We start from the raw sequence: 21,278 nt of genomic DNA, 5'->3' as shown, positions 1-21,278 counted from the left end.
CAAAACCATATTCTGAGACCTTCAAATATGGCAAGTAGTCACCGCAATGAATCTTCAATGCTAATATTGAACAAAAGTCACAGAATCTTCAAGAAGGGTGTGAAAAGGGGGATAAAAGGAACAAGCTATGCTCTCTCTGCTGTTCTACCTTCAACAGAGATTTTTTTTGACCAGCAGCCAAGCTACTTGGCAACTCCAGCTCCTTGTACCTCGTGGTGAGTAGACTGCCTCGATGCAGAGAGGCCATTGAACCATTTCTGTTCTTTCTTCACTTTCTTTCCCTCTCTTTCTCACATCACCCTCTCAGTTTTGTAACATACTTTTTGTCTCTACCTTTGTCACTCATTTCCCCCCACTGCCCTCAGAATTCTCTATCCATTGTCATTTCCTATCATTACCAGAAATAAGTCAGTTGGGAAAGCCTCATACACATGTACACACACACAGAAACCTACACACATGTATACAAACATTCGCACACAAAAGCTTGCACACATGTGCACATGCATTCACACACAGAAACCTACACAATTGTACACAAAAATTCAAACACAGAAATCTACACATATGCACACTACATACACACACGGTAACCTGCATATACGTGCACATGCATTCACAATCAGAAACCGACACACATGTACACATACATTCATGCACAGAAACATACACACATGTACGCATATATTCACACAGAAACTGACAAACATGTACACATACATTCACACACAGAAACCTACACACATGAACACAAACATTCACACACATGTAAACCAACACTTCTGCACTATCAAGGAAAGAACACTCTTACAACCCACTTGGGAAAATTTGCTGATGCTGATCCCACTAATTCCTGGGATTGTCACAAAAAGTCAAAGGTTTAATCAAAGAACATAAAGACCCCAATTGACTGGTCTGATAAACACAGGTTGACAGAAAACACTGACCAGGTTTCTGTACTTAAGAAGAACTACTATTTATTACAAATAAATAAATTGACTTCAGAGATGACCATTTTACCTGACTGACTGCTACTCTAGACAAAAATAATTCATACCAAATTTCATCACTAACAGAAAATAGCTGCTTATTCTAAACATGCTGATCATTTAACGAATGGCAGATAAAAGATAGGATTACTAATTATTACCATACAATTTAAACTACACCCCCTTAAATTACAAATACACACACTCTCATTGTCAAATAAAACAGGTAAGGCAGATGAATATTCTAAAACATTATGGATGGAAAAGCATAGAAAGGGAAAATTAATTTTGGAAGATTAAAAGACAGAACACAAATTGTCTCCATAGTTCTTTTAATTTTCTCAATGATGACATGATAACTGTAGAGTGAAGATTATTCTTCACATCCATAATTGATTTGGGACTTGGTCTTCCCTTGTATTAGAATATTTTCTTGTGTCTCTTGTATTTTTGTCTTTTAACTTACATCAGGAGAAGGGGGGAGAGAAATATGTTCAATTTGCTAGCTGTGGAACCCTCCAGCTGCTCTGTCTTTACAGATCTGTAACAACTGCAGCTTAACCTATTCAAGAGCTGTCATCAGGCAGACTTTCCTTAAAACAAAGGCACTTTGCTTCAAAAAGCATTTACAGCTGTAAATGTGCAATACAGTTCACTGTGGACTGTTGCACAAAACAAATTATGTTTTTTGAAGGAACTTAATTTTTTTTAATGGTGATCACTGTAATGTCATGTTAATATGTTCTCCTAACTATGAAGGATGTGGTTTTGCTGAGTTACCTCATTCACAATCTTTGTTCAGTCCAGTATTCAATCACTTTAGGCCTAGTTTTGCCTATCATTTCTCCTTGGGCCCAGCCTCTCACAGACAGGTCCACTGTTTCACAACCTGTGGTACCTTCCCACTGGCCTAAACCTACTATATCTTTTTAAGGAAACTTGTCTTGTCAGCCTCTGTGGTGGGTGCCATTGCACAGTGGTTCTGGGCTAATCTAACATTCTCATGCTACAAGATCAGGAGGAGGAATCCTGGCTGATTCTCACACCCACTCACATCCTCCCTTTCCAAAATATTTCTGACAATTTGTCAAATCTATAGGTACTGAATCCCATTGTAAAAATACAGTCTACCGTAGCGCAGGCCCAATATCAGCAGCACAGCATGGACTGGAGGCTGCAGCATTGTGGTCTGTCTCAATCAGATACTTACAGCCTTCACCAGCTCAATCATTGGGTCAACAAAGCACAGCATCTTGAGCCTTCGCTCCTCTCACATTGAGCTCCCAGCAACTTCATGATGTCAGAATGAATAAAATTCCACAAGTTGAATTGCAGCACCTCCACTGGTAGAAGAGTGGAATTACAGCATGACAAGTTTACGGTGGATATTAGATTCATTGAATTTCTAAAGTGTGGAAGCCGGCCATTCGGTCTACCATGTCCACACCAACCCTCTGAACAGCATCACACCCAGACCCACCCCCTTACACTATTCATAGTGCCTTGCATTTTCCCATGGCTAGCCCACCTGGCCTGCAAATCCACGGTCGCTATGGGGCAATTTAGCATGGTCAATCCACCTAACCTGACCTACACATCTTTGGACTGTGGGAGGAAACCGGAGCACCTGGAGGAAATCCACGCAGACACAGGGAGAATGTGCAAACTCCACTCAGATAGTCGCCCAGGGATGGAATCAAACCCAGGTCCCTGGCTCTGGTGCTGTGAGGCAGCAGTGCTAATCACTGAGGCACTGTGCCGCCCAAATTCTACTCTAAATATTGGCACAGGAATTTTTAATGGACAAAAGGTTGAGAGGAAACAGGGTCAGATGCGAGGTTTTTTTGTACATGATAGTGTTTGTATCAGCATCCACGGAGGGTGCTCAACCATCAAACTTGCTGCCTGTTAGGATTAACCTTATTTAAATCTCTGAAATGGAAATGAAGTGATTATTTCTTAACTGCCTTCAGAAATTTCCTAAGAAGTCGCTCAGTTCATTCAAACTACTACAAACAGTGAGTTGAGAGGAAAGATCATCACCACCTCAGGGAATCTTGGAACGGGGCAGAAATTCCGGATTTGTCAGTGACATCCGCATCCCGGGAATTAGCATAAACATAGTGCAGTCATTGGATTGTGCCGTTTCTGACACAGAACCCTCCAAATGCAAGAGAAGAATTCTGGATTCCTTCTCTGGAAGCGTAGCTCATTAATCACATCTTTTTAACAAACGTGTCCTCACACAGGGTCAGAGATCGAGTCTGCTGGATTGTAAAGAAAATGAATTTGTATCATTCGCTGAGGTTACCATGAAGAACTCTCCTTCTGAACCTCTCCCTTCACCTGAGGCATGGTTAAACCAATACCAGTCATTGCTCTCTAATGGTCCTCTGGGAATAGGTTGGCTTTATGTACTTCACCTATCTCTATCTTTTTGTGCAACTAATTCATCCACTACATTATGAATGCATCGTGCATTAATACGCAAGGACTTAAGGCGCCTTTTTATTATTTTTACTCCCTTTCACATTATTTTGCACTGTGACCTGTTTGATTCTCGGCCTTATATTCTTTGCCTATCGCTTTCTTTATTTCCTATTTTATCTTTTGTTTTTGCTCATTTCCTTCTCGTCTGTCTCCTTGGATAGACTCACGCACCCCTGCCATTTTAGTTCAATCCCTCTCCAGGACATCAGTCCCAGTCCTGGCCAGATGGAATCTGTCCAGTTTGTGCTGGCCTCACTTCCCCCCAGAACACGTTTTAATGTTCCAGCAATCTAAAAGCCTCCTCCTCACACCATCCCTTCAGTCACGTTTACATCTGATACAACCTGCTATTTCAAAGCTTTCAGCTCTCTGACTACCATGCTAGCCCAATGCAATGAAAATAAAGGTGCACCAACAGTAACAGCTGTGCCACCCAATTTCATCTCCTTTAAAACCCGCCTGTCTCTCATTCCAAGTGATAAACAGTCCCAATAGGGCAGAAAGAGTCAGAACAATTAATGTGATGCCTACCATTCTGCTCCTACCCCCTTATGAAGAGGAGAGGATGCTGAATTTCATTGCCCTGAGCAATGTCTGGGCTGGTATCATAGGCTGCCCTGGAAATACTGTGCCAGGAGCATCAGAATAAAAGCTATCCTACATGTCTTGATGGAGACCTGCTGCCAACCATAACAAGCTTCCTGGCTTTGTGTCTTTGCTAAATGACACAGATAACAGCAGTAATATAAGCAGTAATGGTATCTTTGACGGAGAGGAAATGTGCAAAAAGACAAGGCAAAGCAAGAATTCTGTGAGCATCCAGGTCAGCTCAGAGTGAGAGAGCTCTAGGATAGTGAGTAAGGAGCCTGGAGGTACAGCCTGGTGCAGTCCCTGAGGTAGGTGTGTATCCCTGAGCACACAGTATCCTTGCTACAGCATAGTGATGAGAGTCACTGGGGCAGCCGAGGGATAGCATTGAAGAGCAGAAGTGCCTTGTAAGTAGGTCAGAGATGTGTCGTGAGGGTAATGGTGGCTGGCACATGTTGAATGCCAACGTCCATGGAAGTGGGGTGCGTGCAGCCAGTGCCTGGAAAACATAACTTGGTCCCCAATGTCCAATGTGGACGTTATTCAGAGCAAGCAGTGAGTCATTGAATCAAATCCATAGACACCTACAGCACAGAAAAAGGCCCTTCATCACACTGAGTCAATGCCAGTCAAAACAACCACCTCACATTCTGATCTCATTTTCCAGCACTTGGCCCATTGCCTTGTATACCTTGGCATCAGAACAGTACATTGAAATACTTCTTAAGTATTTATGAGTGCTTTTATCTCTACCACCCTAACAGACAATAAGTTCCAGTACCATTCTCTGGGTGAATTCCTTACAAACACTCTCAACTTTCTACCTGATGTCTTCTACTAAAATGGTGCCCCTCAAAATTTTAAACATCTCAAAAATACTCTTGCCCTCAGCCTCCTCTGCTCTAAGAAAAGCAACCACAGTCTATCCAATCTCTATTCATAACTGGAACTCTCCAGTCCCAGGGTAACATCCTGGTAAATCCCCTCTGTACCCCCTCTAGCGCAATCACATCCTTTCTATAATGTGCATTCCAAAACTGCACACAATACTCAGCAATGCATACAATACAGGTCTTGAAGAGAGGAGCACCTGGGCTGGTTCAGTCGTAAACCAGCACAGTCTTTCAATGGAGAAAAGCTGCAGCCTCTTTCCCCATTGCTCCCAGTACAGTCTCCAACTTCAACCACAAGAGCCAGTGTCCTGGGAACCACACCACAGCCACACATCAAATAAAACTTTAGTTCAAACAGATAGAAAAACAACCCCTCAGTCTTCAGACTGACCAAGAATCCAGCGCGTATTTTTTTGATTAGATTACATTACAGTGGGCCCAACAAGTCCACACCGACCCGCCGAAGCACAACCCACCCATACCCCTACATTTACCCCTTACCTAACACTGTGGGCAATTTAGCATGGCCAATTCACCTGACCTGCACATCTTTGGACTGTGGGAGGAAACCGGAGCACCCGGAGGAAACCCACGCAGACACGGGGAGAATGTGCAAAATCCACACAGTCAGTCACCCGAGGCAGGAATTGAACCCAGGTCTCTGGTGCTGTGAGGCAGCAGTGGTAACCACTGTGCCACTAGTCCTGCCGTGTCCTGCGGCTCATGCTGAAATATTGCTGTGTAGTAGACAAATATGTGTCTGTCAGAAATCTATCTGTGAACTATCACAAGATGGAGTCGCTGAATGAATGTTTCTCAATCAGTCATCCTACTCACACCCATTGGATCCTTCACCAAGGTACAAAAAGACGATAGGACACAGCAGACAAACACCTCGGGAAGGCAACAGTAAACGCTCCACAGCCAGTGTCTTCCATCTGCTGTCTAACGTGTTGGTGAGTCACCAGACATCCATGTCGCCAACTTGATAGCTGTTAATCCTTAAAAAAAATGATTTTTAGGATGAGCTTTAAAAATTCAAAGTGTCAGAATGGTGCAAATGGCTTTCAGGCTGGTGTCCTGGTCTGCACAAATACTGACCAGGAAATGGGGGTCACTAGATCCATAAACACCACAGCATCCTCACCCTCCCCAGGGCCCCACCTAAACTGTGCATGTGTCTACACTTGCCCATGGCAAATGAGATAGCCATGCCAACTTTGGGGCCAGGATGTCACTGACCATGGACAAACTCCTAGCTCCTTTCACATGACTTTCTTTCCATCCATGCTTTACTATTAAACCTCCTGCACAATGATCACCCTATTTGCTCCAGCCTGCAAGCTGCTGTCCTGCAGTATGACTTACAGAGTACCTCATTGCAGCAGAATCCACCCTGCCCCTTTTCCTTTTGTTTCACTGGACAGACATCAGAGAATGACCGTGGTCCAGCCCCTTACTTGAGCTAACTGGGCAGCCCCAGAAGAGAGCTATCCATTGCCCCATGGACCTCAGTGAGGACAACTCCTTTTCATCTTTGAGACATAGCTATGTGCCTGGAGGCAATGGGGCAGGAGTCAGATAATTCCAATAGTGTGGAAGCAGGTCATTTGGCACATCAAGTCCACACTGACCTTCCAAAGACTATCCCACCCAGACCCACCTCCCTACCCTCTCCCTGTAATCCTGCATTTCCCATAACTAATCCACCTAAATCCTTGGGCACTATGAGCAATTTAGCATGGCCACATTGTTGCAGCATATCACCATGCAACAACACTTCTGCTCTGTTGACAAAGGGCAGTTTCTAAATAGAGCTCAGTGACAACCACATATGTCTAGTGACCCCCATTTCCTGGTCAGTATGACTCCTTGTGCATACCAGGACACCAGCCTGAAAGCCATCTGCACCATTCTGTCACTTTATCTTTAACCATCATCCTAAAAAATCATTTTTTAAGGATTAACAACTATCTGGCCAGAGTTCTTTTTTTGAAACAAATTGATATTTTCATCTTTAACCAGTGTCTGCTTCAGTGATAAATTACTGAAGGATTAATATTTATATTTCCACATTTCAAACTATTACTCAGCTCGGCATCTTTGTTGAGCAAATCATTTGAATAACAAATCAATTACATGATTAGAGTCATAGAGATGTACAGCATGGAAACAGCCCCTTCGGTCCAACCTGTCTATGCCGACCAGATATCCCAACCCAATCTAGTCCCACCTGCCAGCACCTGGCCCATATCCCTCCAAACCCTTCCTATTCATATACCCATCCAAATGCCTCTTAAATGTTGCAATTGTACCAGCCTCCACCACATCCTCTGGCAGCTCATTCCATACACGTACCACCCTCTGCATGAAATGGTTACCCCTTAGGTCTCTTTTATATCTTTCCCCTCTCACCCTAAACCTATGCCCTCTAGTTCTAGACTCCCCAACCCCAGGGAAAAGACTTTGCCTACTTATCCTATCCCTGCCGCTCATAATTTTGTAAACCTCTATAAGGTCACCCCTTAGCCTCCGACGCTCCAGGGAAAACAGACCCAGCCTGTTCAGCCTCTCCCTGTATCTCAAATCCTCCAACTCTGGCAACATCTTTGTAAGTCTTTTCTGAACCCTTTCAAGTTTCACAACATCTTTACGATAGGAAGGAGACCAGAATTGCACGCAATATTCCAACAGTGGCCTAACCAATGTCCTGTACAGCCGCAACGTGACTTCCCAACTCCTTTACTCAATACTCTGACCAATAAAGGAAATCATACCAAACGCCTTCTTCACTATACTATTCACCTGTGACTCCACTTTCAAGGAGTTATGAACCTGCACTCCAAGGTCTCTTTGTTCAGCAACACTCCCTAGGTCCTTACCATTAAGTATAAGTCCTGCTAAGATTTACTTTCCCAAAATGCAGCACCTCGCATTTACCTGAATTAAACTCAATCTGCCACTTCTCAGCCCATTAGCCCATCTGGTCCAGATCCTGTTGTAATCTGAGGCACACCTCCAATTTTGGTGTCATTCGCAAACTTACTATCTGTACCCTTTATCCAAATCATTTATGTAAATGACAAAAAGTAGAGGGCCCAGCACCAATCCTTGTGGCACTCTATTGGTCACAGGCCTCCAGTCTGAAAAACAACCCTCCACCACCACCCTCTGTCTTCTACCTCTGAGCCAGTTCTGTATCCAAATGGCTAGTTCTCCCTGTATTCCATGAGATCTAACCTTGGTAATCAGTCTCCCATGGGGAATCTTGTCGAACGCCTTACTGAAGTCCATGTAGATCACATCTACTGCTCTGCCCTCATCAATCTTCTTTGTTACTTCTTCAAAAAACTCAATCAAGTTTGTGAGATGTGATTTCCCATGCACATGCATAAAGCCATGTTGACTATCCCTAATTTGCCTTTCCAAATACATGTACATCCTGTCCCTCAGGATTCCCTCCAACTACTTGCCCACCACTGAGGTCAGGCTCACCAGTCTATAGTTCCCTGGCTTGTCTTTTAGTAAGGGAACCTTGTTGACATATATTTCTTCTCATATATACTTTATCTTGATTCATTTCAATATAATTGGCAAATTTGGTAAGTGGATGAAAAAATGTAAATTTATGCTGTGCCCAGTGGAATAGTAGAACTCAAGAAAGACAGTATGTGCCCCCAATCTCATGAGGGGTATGGAGAGGGTTAATGTGAGGTGTTTTTCCCTAGGATAGGGGACTTCCAAGGTGAGAGATTTTAAAAAGACATAAGGGGTGTTTGTTTTCACAAAAGAAAGCTCATATACAGTATAAACTTCCTGAGGAAGCAGCGGATAGAATAGTACAGCACAGTATACGCCCTTCAGCACTTGTTGTGCCAACTTTTTATCCTTACTCTAAGATCAAACGAACCTACATTTTCCTATCATCCATGTGCCTATCCAAGAGTTTTTTTAAATGTCCCTAATGTATCAGACCTAACTAACACTGCTGGCAGTGCATTCCACAGACCCACCACTCTGAGTGAAGCCTCTACCTCTGACATCTCCCTTAAACCTTCCTCCAATCACCTTAAAATTAGGCCCCCTCATGATAGACATTTCCCCCCTGTGAAAAAGATCTTTGGCTATATATTCTATTTATGTTTCTCATCATCTTGAGCAACTCTATCAAGTCACCCCTCATCCTTCTTCACTCCAAATGAGAAAAACTCCCTCAACCTTTCTTCGTAAGACATGCCCTCCAGTCCAGGTGACATCCTGGTAAATCTCCACTGCACCATCTCTAAAACTTCCATGTCCTTCCTATGAGGTGACCAGAATATAACACAACATTCGAAGTGTGGTCTAACCAGAACTTATACAGCTGCAGCATGACCTCCCAGGTCTTAAAAATCAATTGCCTTGCTACTGAAAACCAACACATCATGCACCTTCTTAATAACCCTACCAGTTAGCTGGCGACTCGGAGGGATTTATCACTGAGACACTGTGGGCACAGTTAGTGTTTAACCCCTTACCTGGCAAAGACGAGCTAACTTGTCTTTACCCAATTTGTCTTTTGCAGAGTGCGACGAGTAAACTCGTCCAAAACATAATTTCAAAAACAGCCACAGATGAGTTTATACGTCAATTCTCGGCATTTCTGAGCCCTTCTCAGCTAGAAACGAGTATACTCGGTGACTCATACATCTGGTAGCTGTGTCTCTTCTGCCTCAGGCATTGCAAGAACTGTTGACGTACCGCTTTTGGGCGCACACTGCCATTCGGTTTTTCTTTTTTTTTTACACATTACGCCCAGCTGCTTAGAAGCGTGGATACTTCAGATGAGTCTGCAAGGGAGGAGGAGGGAAGGAGGGAAGGAGGGAATTTGGTGTCGACATGTGGTGTCAGAAGAATGCATGCTTCCTCCACCACCACGCTTCCCATTCACTGGAAATCCTGGAATATCAATTGATCAAGATACAGCTGAAATGACTCCTTTGGATTTTTTTAAAGTCTTTTATGTGACAACAGAATTATTGATCGAGTTGTGGACGAAACTAACCACTTTGCTGAACAAATTGGAGAAAGAGATTGTATGTGGCACCCTGTAACAAAGGCAGAAATTTGTGTGTTTTTCACCTTGAAAATGCTTGGGGGATATTGTGAAAATGTCAGATCAAGAAATGAACTGGTCGAAAGATGGACTACTTGAAAGACCAATTTTTTTTTTGCCGAAAATGGTACCTTCAAAATAAATTTCAAGTAAAATATTGGAAATAGATAAAAACAAAAGTTATTTCCATAATCAGCATTAAAAATACGATAAAAACAGCAATAAAAAAAAATTTGCCTGTAAATTAAATGTTTTCTCCAAAAAAAGTCGCCGGGGAAGGAGTTAAAAGCCACTTGGATAAGTACACAAATTGAAAAGGTTTACCGGAACATGGGCCAGGAGCAGGCAGAGGGGACTAGTTTAGGTTGGGATTTTCATCAGCATGGACTGTTTGGGGTGAAGGGTCTGTTTCCGTGCTGTAAGACTATGTTATTACACTCCTCTGGAGCAGCTTAGGACTAAAACCTGGGTCTCCCAGCTCAGAGATAGAAACACTATCACTGCCCCAAAAAAGTCCAAGGGATGACATAGACAATATCAATGTCACATCATTGTGTGTCACAAGCTATTGAAACACTGAGAAGAAAGATCTCAAAACTCTCAGGTATGACAGAAAGACCAGTATTTTGCACAAGTTTGTAAATGAAAAGTTTATTGGAACTTCTGAGAGATAGGCAATAGTCACTTTTTCATAAGGCAGATGCAGAGCAAACAACAGACTCAGTAGGGACAGTTCAGTGTAAGACATCAGCTTCTAAAGTTTAGGCAGAGCCCAGCCCAGTGTCCTGATGAATTGAATAAGTAGAGTTATCGAAAAAGGCTTTAAACCAATTTTAGGAGTGTAGTTAGGAAAGGAGTGGCCTAAAATGCAAAAAGATATAGCGGCATTGCCAGATAACTATTTTGATAATCATACAGGAGTGGACAGGAGGGGGCAGCATCTCATGGCAGCAAATAGGGTACAAGAGAGTAAATTGGTTAAAAGACAATTGATGGCTTGTTACTTAAATGAACACAGTAAATGGGAACAAGACCAATGAATTAGCACCACAATTAGACGTTAATGGACGTGAGCTTAGAGTCAATTCTGAGATGTGGTTCCAAGGAGATCAAAGCTGGGACGTAAATATGAAGCGGTATGATGACTATTCAAAAGGACAGACAGGAAGCAAAGGGTGGTAGCACAGTTTTGTTAATTCAAGATACAATAAGCATGATAGTAAACATGATCTAGGATCAGATGATGTATCATATGGATGGAGGTAAGAAATAACAAGGGGAAGATGACATTGGTGGCAGTAGTGCACCAGCCACTTACTGTAGCTGTTCGGTAGGAGAGAAAGATAGAAAATAGGTGCAGGAGTAGGCCATTCAGCCCTTGCAGCCTGCACCACCACTCAATATGATCATGGCTGATTCATGCAATCTCAGTATCCCACTCCCACTTTCTCTCCATACCCCTTGGTCCCTTTAGCCACAAGGGCCATGACCAGCTCCCTCTTGAATGTGTCGAATGAACTGCCCCCAGTAGCTTCCTGTGGGAGAGAATTCCACAGGCCCATAAATCTGAGTAAAGAAATTATTCATCAAATCAGTGCTGAATGACTTACCCCTTATTCTCGGACTGCGACCCTTAGCTTTTGACTTCCCCAACATCAGGAACATTCTTCTCACATCTAGCTCTGTCCAATCTGATCAGGATTTTATATGTTTCTATGAGATCCCCTTCCCCTATTCTTCTAAGTTCTAGTGAGTACAAGCCCAATTGATCCAGTCTTTCCTCATATGTTATAGAGGATAGATTAAGAGACCAATGACAGCACATGTAAAAGGCATTTGATTCACCATGAGAGGCTTTAATCTTCACATAGATTGGGAAAATAAAATTAAACAAAAGGTACCCATGAGAAAGAATTCATAGAACATAGTTAAGAGATTCCTTGAAAATATGTTGTTGATAAGACCAATGATCTGACAAATTTGCATCTGGTAATAAAGAACAAAGAAAATTACTACACAGGAACAGGCCCTTCGCCCCTCCAAGCCTGTGCTGATCCATACCCTCTGTCTAAACCTGTCGCCTATTTTCTAAGGATCTGTATCCCTCTGCTTTCTGCCCATTCATGTATCTGTCTAGATACATCTCAAATGATGCTATTGGGCTGGCCCCTACCACCTCAGCTGGCAACGTATTCCAAGCACCCACCACCCTCTGTGTAAAGGGCTTTCCACACGTATCTCCCTTATCTTTTCCCTTCGCAGCTTGAACTCGTGACTCCTAGTAATTGAGTTTTCCACTCTGGGGGAAAAGCTTCTTGCTATCCACCCTGTCTGTACCTCTCATGATTTTGTAGACCTCAAATTAGGTCCCCACTCAACCTCCATCTTCCTAATGAAAATTATCCCAATCTACTCGACCAGTCTTCATAGCTAGCACCCTCTTATACCAGGCAACATCCTGGCAAATCTTCTCTGCACCCTCTCCAAAGTATCCACACCCTTTTGGTAATGTTGGGACCAGAACTGTATGCAGTATTCAAAATGCGGCCGAACCAAAATCTTACACAATTGTAACCTGACCTAACTCTCGTACTCAACACCTCATTCAATGAAGGAAAGCATGCCATATGACTACTCTAATTCTTGACTACTCTATTGAACTGCATTTCCACCTTCAGGGAACAGTGGACCTGAACACCCAGATCTCTCTGTGCATCAGTTTTCCCCAGGGCATTTCCACTTACTATATAGTTCACTCTTGAACTGGATCTTCTAAAATTTTCTCGCATTTGCCCGGATTGAATTCCATATGCCATTGCTCTGCCCAACTCTCTAATCTATATTCTGCTGTACTCTCTGACATTATCTGCTACTCAACAAAATCTTATTGTCATCTGCAAACTTGCTAATCTGAACGCTTATACATTCCTCCAGATCATTTATGTATATCACAAACAACAGTGGTCCCAGCAAAGATCCCCGTGGAACACCATTGATCACAGTTCTCCATTTTGAGAAACTCCCTTTCACTACTACTCTGTCTCCTGTTGCCCAGCCAGTTCTCTATCCATCTAGCTACTCCAATCTGGGCCCCATGTAACTTCACTTTCTCCATCAGCCTACCATGGGAACCTTATCAAATGCCTTACTGAAGTCCATGTATATGACATCTACAGCCCTTCCCTCAATCAACTTCATCACGTCCTCAAAGAATGCCATTAAGTTGGTAACACATGACCTTCCCTGCACAAAATCATGCTGTCTATCATTGATAAGTCCATATTCTTCCAAATGGGTATAGATTCTACCCCTCCGTATCTTATCCAGCAGCTTCCCTACCACTGACATCAGGCACACCGGTCTATAATTACCTAGATTATCCCTGCTCCCCTTCTTAAACAAGGGGACAACATAAGCAATTCTCCAATCCTCCGGCACCTCACCTGTGTTCAAGGATGCTGCAAAGACATCTGTTAAGGTCTCCACTATTTCCTCTCTCACTTCCCTCAGTAGCCTGGGATAGATCCCATGTGGATCTGGGGACTTGTCAATCTTAATGCCTTTTCGAATACCTAACACTTCCTCCCTCCTTATGCTGACGTGACTGAGACTAATGTGCAGTGAGGCAGGTTTAATAAGATTACTCAGAATAAAAGATTCCCAAGAGAACAGAAGTCATACCTGGGTAAAATTTAGCATTCAGTTTGAGTGAAAGAAAATTGGGTGCTAAATTTATGGAATAAGCACAGGAATGAGGGCAGAATTGGCTGGAATGTACTGGGAAAGGAGCTTATCAAGAAATGCAGTTACGGCAACAATGGAAAAATGCTCAAAATAGTTTTTGACTCACAGTCAGCAAATATATCAGTAAGGAAGAAAGATTCATGGGATAAATCAATCATGAATCACGAAGAGCAGAGTCAAATTGAAAGGAATAAACATATCATGTGGCAAAGATTACAGGTAAGCCAAGGGACCTGGAAAGTTTTAAAAACCAAAAAATATGACCACAAATGAGAAAATAAAACTTGCAAGTAATACAGTCAACCATATAAAAAAGGAAGTGATACTTTCAAAGTGAACATTATTTCCACAGCCATGTCTAAAAAAGGAGTCAATAATGGGAACTATAAAGTGGCAAAAGAGCTGATGGGACACTTTGCATTAATCTTCACAGTAGAAGACATTAATATGACTCCAAAAATACTAAATCATCAAGGGGCTTAAAAAGTAGGGGTAGAAATAAGACAATTAAGACAATAAGAAAAAGCACTCGGGAAGTATTGTAGAATTGATAGGAGGTAGCTGCAGAGATAATGGGTGCACTGGTCATAATCTTTGAAAAATGCTTAGAGTCTGAAGTCGTCCCAGAGGATTGGAAAACTGCCAGTGTAGCATTACTTTTACAAAAAAAAAAGACAGAAAAACATCCAACTCTATGCCAGTTAGCTTAACATTAGTCACTGAAATGTTAAAAATATTATTAAAACATGCAGTAGCAGACCATTTAGAAATACACAATAAGAGTTAACATGGATTCACAGAAGAAATAATACTTGACACATTTATTACAATTCTCTAAGTAACAAACAGGATGGATAAAGTGAATCAGTAGATCCGATCATACGACAAAAGAGAATAGATGATGAATGATAGAATGCTGGGTAGCACCATGGATCAGAGAGACCCTAGGGTACATGTACACTGGTCCCATAAAGTATCAGGGCAGGTGGGTAAAGCGGTTAAGGAGGCCTGTGGGATACTTGCCTTTATTAGTTGAAGCATTGGGTTTGAGAGGAGGGAGGTTATGCTGCAACTGTATAAAACATTGATTAGGCCACAGGTGAAGTACGGTGTATAATTCTGGAATCCACATTATGAGGTAGTGGCAGTTGGGGTGCAGAATACCATTGGAGAGGATGCAGAGGAGATTTACCAGGTTGTTGCCTGGGCGAGAGAGTTTCAGTTAAGAAGAATGATTGGACAAACTGCAGAGGGTGGTGGGAATCTGGAACTCAATGCCTGCATGGGTGATACAGGCAGAAACCCTCATTATATTTCATAAGTATTTAGATGTTTACTTGTGATGCCAAGGCTACAAGGCTGTGGGCCAAGTGCTGGAAGATGAGATTTGAATTGTTCAATGGCTGTTTTAGACCAGCACAGTCTCAATGGGCCTTTTTCAGTGCCGTAGACCTCCATGTTAAAACGAGTAAGCAAAGGTCTGGTAGAGAGAGCGCAATATGGGAAAGTGTAAGGTTATCCATATTACTCACAAATTATTGTTTTTTTCCCAGCACAGATTCACAGGGCCTAAGATGTTTTTTTCTGAACCGTGGACTTCTATAACTATAATATATTTGGATCAACAAGGGACCTCACATAAGGCTATGTAATCAGAGCCCCTAGTCTTGGGAGTAATATTTAGTGTGAACACAGGACTGGCTAACTAATAGAAAACAGGGAGGCATTTTCTGGAATGGCAACCTGTATCTAGTGGGATGCTACAGGGATCAGTGCTGGGGGCCACAATTATATACAATAGATATTAATGACTAGGATGTGGAGAATGAATGTACTACAGTCAACTTTACGGATGACAAAAATAGGTGGGAAGCAAGTAGTGCGATAACAGTCAGCAGAAGCATACAAACAGGTTAAATGAACAGGCAAAATCTTGGCAGATGGAATATAAAAGTGGAGAAATGAGAAGTTATGCACTTTGGCAGGAAGAGGAAGAGCTGAATATTATTTAAATGTTGATAGACTGCAAAAAGCTAGACAACAGGGGGATTTGAGGTCTATCCGTATGGAAGTTATCATTCTGTGATTTATGTTCAACAAGTGATCAGGAAGGTAAATGAATTCTTTGCCTTCATTTCAAAATATAGCACAAAATAGGGAGGTCTTACAAAAACTACACAAGGCACTGGTCAGACTACAGCTGGAATACACTGAACTGCTTTAGGCCTCTTATCCAATGAAAGATATAGTGGCGCTGAAGGCAGTCCTGAGAAGGTTTGGGTACGAAGGGACCTTCTCATGAGGAGACATTGAGTAGGTTAGGCTTGAACTCCTAGAGAGGTTAGAAGAATGAGAGGTGACCTTGTTAAAACAAAATTCTTCAGGGACTTGACAGGGTTGGTTCCCCAGTGGAATAGTCTCAGACCAAAAGGATTAGTAAAAAAAAAATCCTTTGAAAGACAGATGAGGAGAAATTTCTTCTCTAAGAATGGAATTATTTATTGCAGAAGGCTGTAGAGGTTGGGTTATTAAGTATACTCAATGCTGAGATAGACACAGTTTTAACCAAATAAAGGAACAATAAGGCAGTCAAGACTAGAATAGAATAGAATCCTTACAGTGTGGAAACAGGTCCTTCGGCCCAACAAGTTCATACTGACCCTCTAAAGAGTATCCACCCAAACTCATCTTCTACATTTACCCCTGACTACTGCACCTAATCTACACATCCCAGAACACTATGGGCCAATTCACCCAAGCTGCACATCTTTGGACTGTGGGAGGAAACCAGAGCAAACCCACACAGACATGGGCAGAATGTGCAAACTCCACACAGTCACCAGAGGCTGGAATCAAACCTGGATCCCTGATACTGAGGCAGCAGCACTAACCACGGGGGCACCGCACCGCCCCAGTCAAGTGCAGTTGTGGATTAGCAGATCATCTATGATTTTAATGGATAGCAGCACATAGTCAAACCAAATTGCTCACTGCTTCTGTGTCTTATAGTTAGATACTCAGAAGTCAAAGTAGGCAGCACTCATTAACAAAGTGCCATATCCATGGTATAGGATTAACTCATCCAATAGGTGCTTCAAAATAAATCAAGAAGCTGCACAGCGCAGGCCAACGTGAGTGTGTAGCCCCGGTCCTAATTCATAAACTTCATCATTCTGCAGAAACAATGTGGAATGGCAAAAGTGGCAGAAAAGGAAAAAAAAACCCTTTCCATCATTAATATTCTCTTGGAGAAGGCGATGCCTTGATTAATTAAAAAAGGAAAGATGACAGATGATCACAACCAGTGTGTCGGTAATGCATTGCTGAAGTAAAATGGCCAATTATAACATGATAGCATGTGCAATCCCCAGAAATTATTGAGGTGTACCTAGATCAGTGAATGCATCAAAGCACCAACACCAAATATCATGACAGGGATGTGAAAAATCAGACCAATTGGAACAACGTGACCAGATCGCAAATAGAACAGAGTCTAAAAGGTAAAAGTAAGCATACAACCACCAACATTTTGAAGGCATACCACAGCCTTGAACCAAAATTGCCATAAATTAAGAGTCTGGGCATATTAATAAGCTACCAATATGCTTCAGAAACTCAAATTTATTGCTTTGCATTATGATATGTTCAAATACAAAGTTTTTTTTTAATGTTAATAGCTTTTGACTTATAAAACGGAAAAAGGGGAACTGCCATATATAATTTACCTGTAACTTACAAGGACGTTCCATAATAGCTGATCAGCACTATCCCCACCCCCGCGTGGTTAATAAGTAGTCTACTCTGTACCCAAAACACTGCATCAGTCATACAGTTTGACAGAGCCACCCTGTTTCCATTATGTGTGTATTTGTCTTAACTTCAAACAAAGATTCCATATTGTGTTACCCACCCTTGTTTGCAATAAAACAGAAGAACACAACAGGGACTCCCAAGATCAAAGATCATGGATTTTGAGAAACTGAGAGCCCAGGGTAAAAGCACAAGAGAGTTCAGAGGCTTGTATTGGGGTGTGGGGGTGTCTAATCAGAGGGGCACAGAAGGCAGCTTTATGGTGTTCAGAAGAGGCAATTCTCTCCTCTTGCCCCCTTTACTGACGGTCTTAGAGGGGCAGATTGAGGCAAGTAGAGGTCAGATTTGAATGTTTAACAATGTTAAATTTTCACATGTCAAAAGCTTAAGAGGTTTTTTTTGCAACACTATGTTCTATGGTCACGGGGAGGGCCTATATTCAAGTAGAAAGGAGATTGTAACTGCTTTCAAGTTACTGAAGCAAAGGATGGTCGGGGGTATGGAATCTAATCAGCAACTAGTATGCACTTATACTTCATAATCACCAACACACCATCTGGGAAATAAGCCTGTGTCAATAGTAATACCAGAGTCAAGATGAGACCTTCCACAGCTGAACTGCCTGGCTACACAAGAATAAATCACTGGTCACCACACCGTGTGGAACTTTACTGAAGCTTATGTATTCTGTGGAGGGGAGAATAGTAACACTGTTACATACAGACTGTTAGCCAAACCTAGACATTGAAGAATCAGTAATACATGAAATTGAATCAATCAGCTCAGTGCAGCCTCTGCTGCAATACACTGATACTGAGTTTGTCAATCCACTTTAATAAAGTGCATGCTTAAATGAGGCTTGACAATAAGGCCATTGTGGTAATGCTCAGCAAGATCAAAGTTCACTGACCTGGCCTGGTGCTCATTAGACACCAGAGGCTTCCAAGAGGGCAAATCATGTTCCCACCCATGTCAGCAATGTAGCTGCCGCCATTTTGAAAGGGCCTACAGGCAGATGTTGGAAATACTTTCCTTCTGCTTTCAGCTGATGAAATATCCGGCACAGCCCGTGCCATGGTCTTGGCAAGCCATTCGTTTGGTTTCCCACAGATTACCTGACAAATTTAGACAGAGGCTAGGGGCTTAAAGTCAGAAAGAGATGTGGGTAGGAACAAGGGGCACATGCCAATGGGGAATGCCTATGATAGTTAGGGCATCGGGGAGGTGGGTGAGAAGAGGGAGGGGTATTTTCATTGTCAGCCAAAAGTTAAATTCCTAAAACTGCCAGATTTCAACTGACTCGTTTTATTAGCAATTTGTAAGTCATAGGGCAATGCTGAGAGAAGAAGTACTCTATTAGTGTTCCACTACCAGTGATAACTTGCTTTCGTTGCCTGACATTTTTAAAATTCCAGATATGCGCCCCTATCGTCTCAGAGAAAAATGTCTCAATACTGGACTTCTTCCAGCGTTGGAAGTAACTTTCCCAATGTGTGTAGGAGATGGGGTAGAAATAGTTGGGTGAAAGATAGGAAACACCTTTGCATTGTAGATTGAAAAACTGGCCTAGATTGTCAGACTGGCACCAACGCTTCAAGACTCTGCTCATCAGCGCCGGCCCCTGGTAACCCCAAGTACGTCCCTCATAGTTCCTGACGTAATCTTGCATACACTCCCAGATAAATTCATGGTTCTTCTCAAATCCCAGTGCTGCATTGTTAGCTGTCTGATATCCTTCAGCACAGAGAAAGTTTTGCAATTCTAAGGGCTTTAGTGAGATGATATCAGTGTCCAGATAGACGCCCCCATATTTCCACAGCAGAGCTAAACGACAGGCATCAGCGAGCACATGTATCCAATACTTCTCCCAAAACGGATTTACCTGAAATTTATAAAGAATGGCAAAGATTAGTTTCTCAGTAAATGCTTCTTTCGTGGTTCTGCACCTGTTGAACTCAAACTATGGGCCAAGGAGTGCCAACATGTCACTGGACATTACCACATCAATTCTTTTCCAGTATTCTTTCCTTTCCTGATCCTTTTCCTAAAGCTACTGGCTTTTCCAAGGAGCCCTCCAGTGTGTTGTTTAGTAACAGGAATCCATCCATCACAGAGGGGAGAGAATGTAACAGGACAAAGTCTCAACAGCTAAGGAATCAGCGAAAAGAGTAATTTGCTCTGTTACTACGGAGCAGAATTTCATCTAGTTCTGTTTCCCCTGTTATTGGAAGGATATTATTAAGCTGGACAGGGTTCAGAAAAGATTTACCAGGGTGTTGCTGGGACTGGAGGACTGCAGATGCTGGAGATCAGAGTCGAAGAGTGTGGTGCTGGAAAAAGGACAGCTGGGCAGGCAGCATCTGAGGAGCAGGAAAGTTGACGTTTCATGCATAAGCTCTTCATCAGGAATCCTGGGAATGGAGGGCTTGAAGTATAAAGGAGAGGCTGGAATTTTTTTTTTTCCCACTCGACCATAGGAGGTTAAGAGGTGACCTTATAGAGGTTTATAAAATCATAAGAGGTATAGAGAAGGTGCTGCTTGCCAAAAAGGTGGGGGATTTCAAGAGGAGAGGATAAATATTTTAAATAGACATGGGGGGGGCAACTTTTCTAAAAAATAACAGAGTGGTCTGTGTGCAGAATGAATTTCCAGAGAAAGTAGTGGATGATATTTGGATAAATACATGAGTAAGACATGTTTGGAGGGATATGGGCCAAGCGCAAGCAAGTGGGACTGGTTTAGTTTGGGATTATGGTCAGCATGGACTGGTTGGACCAAAGGGTCCATGCTGTGACTCTCTTTGAATATGATCCTGACATCTAACCCAACAGTTGTTTGGAAAGGCAGGTGCAATGGTTTGCATTATGAAACCAACAATCATGTTGAATTAATAATGAGTTTTTGAAATAAACAGCAGCCTTACTCAGTTTTCAAACTGATGCCTTTTTCATCTTGACTGAGGGAGAGAGATGTTCACTACACGAGCTTGCTGCATTGCTTTTACTAAAGCCCATTCCTAGATACCAGGAAGTTTTATTTTGGTGGACTGTTGGGAGGGGGAGGGGGGAGGGGGAGGGGGAGGGGGAGGGGGAGTGGAAACAGTCCTAGTGACAAAGCAACAAGATCTACACATATGAACTTCCAAACGTGAGAAACAGGGTAAGGGAGCACAAAACTGTTGTTGAACACTTGGCCTCACCACATTCAATCTTCGTGGGGCAAGCATTTTGAATGATCAGTAAATCAAAAAAGGAAAACACCACGGGAACTGACAACTATTCTAGCATGAAGGGAGCTTGCATAACACAGGCAAGCGAAAGGCAGCCAGCTTGCCATTTTAAAAAATGGAACATCTTATTGACTGAATCAATTCAACCAAGGGCAAGGAAATTGTGTGCTGTAGTGAATCGAAGTTGTAACCCGAGCACTCTGGATGAAATGGCTCAACGTCCTGACCTGCAGACCATAATCAGTGAGGTCAGACAACAGAACCTCTTCCGTGACTATCCTCAACATGGTGCCCTCCCCCCCAAGGAGGTGTACTCAGCCTCTTACTATACTCCCTGTATACTCACGACTCTGTGGCCAAATGTCCTTCTAACTGTATCAATAGGTTCACTGACAACACCATCACTGTAGGCCAGATCTCAAACAAGGACCAGGCAGAA

At 42.6% G+C, this 21,278-nt stretch overlaps 1 protein-coding gene across 6 annotated transcripts in view; it reads right to left on the bottom strand.

The window, feature by feature from the left end:
- Positions 1 to 10,690: 10,690 nt before the first annotated feature.
- LOC140479185 (alpha-1,4-N-acetylglucosaminyltransferase-like) overlaps positions 10,691 to 21,278 on the bottom strand; it is a 50,562-nt gene continuing 39,974 nt past the window's right edge. For 5 of the 6 annotated variants that reach the window (XM_072573210.1, XM_072573209.1, XM_072573211.1 and 2 more), the window contains one exon: positions 10,691 to 19,491. In XM_072573210.1, coding sequence (XP_072429311.1) covers positions 18,901 to 19,491 — 591 coding nt within the window. In that variant the 3' untranslated portion in view covers positions 10,691 to 18,900. The remainder of the gene's footprint in view (positions 19,492 to 21,278) is intronic. The other variant, XR_011960957.1, reaches the window with a different exon arrangement.

This window comes from Chiloscyllium punctatum, chromosome 6 (genome assembly GCF_047496795.1).
Source record: "Chiloscyllium punctatum isolate Juve2018m chromosome 6, sChiPun1.3, whole genome shotgun sequence".
NCBI lineage: Eukaryota > Metazoa > Chordata > Chondrichthyes > Orectolobiformes > Hemiscylliidae > Chiloscyllium > Chiloscyllium punctatum.
Note: the sequence above shows the minus strand (reverse complement) of the source record. Positions and strands in the feature narration are given on the sequence as shown.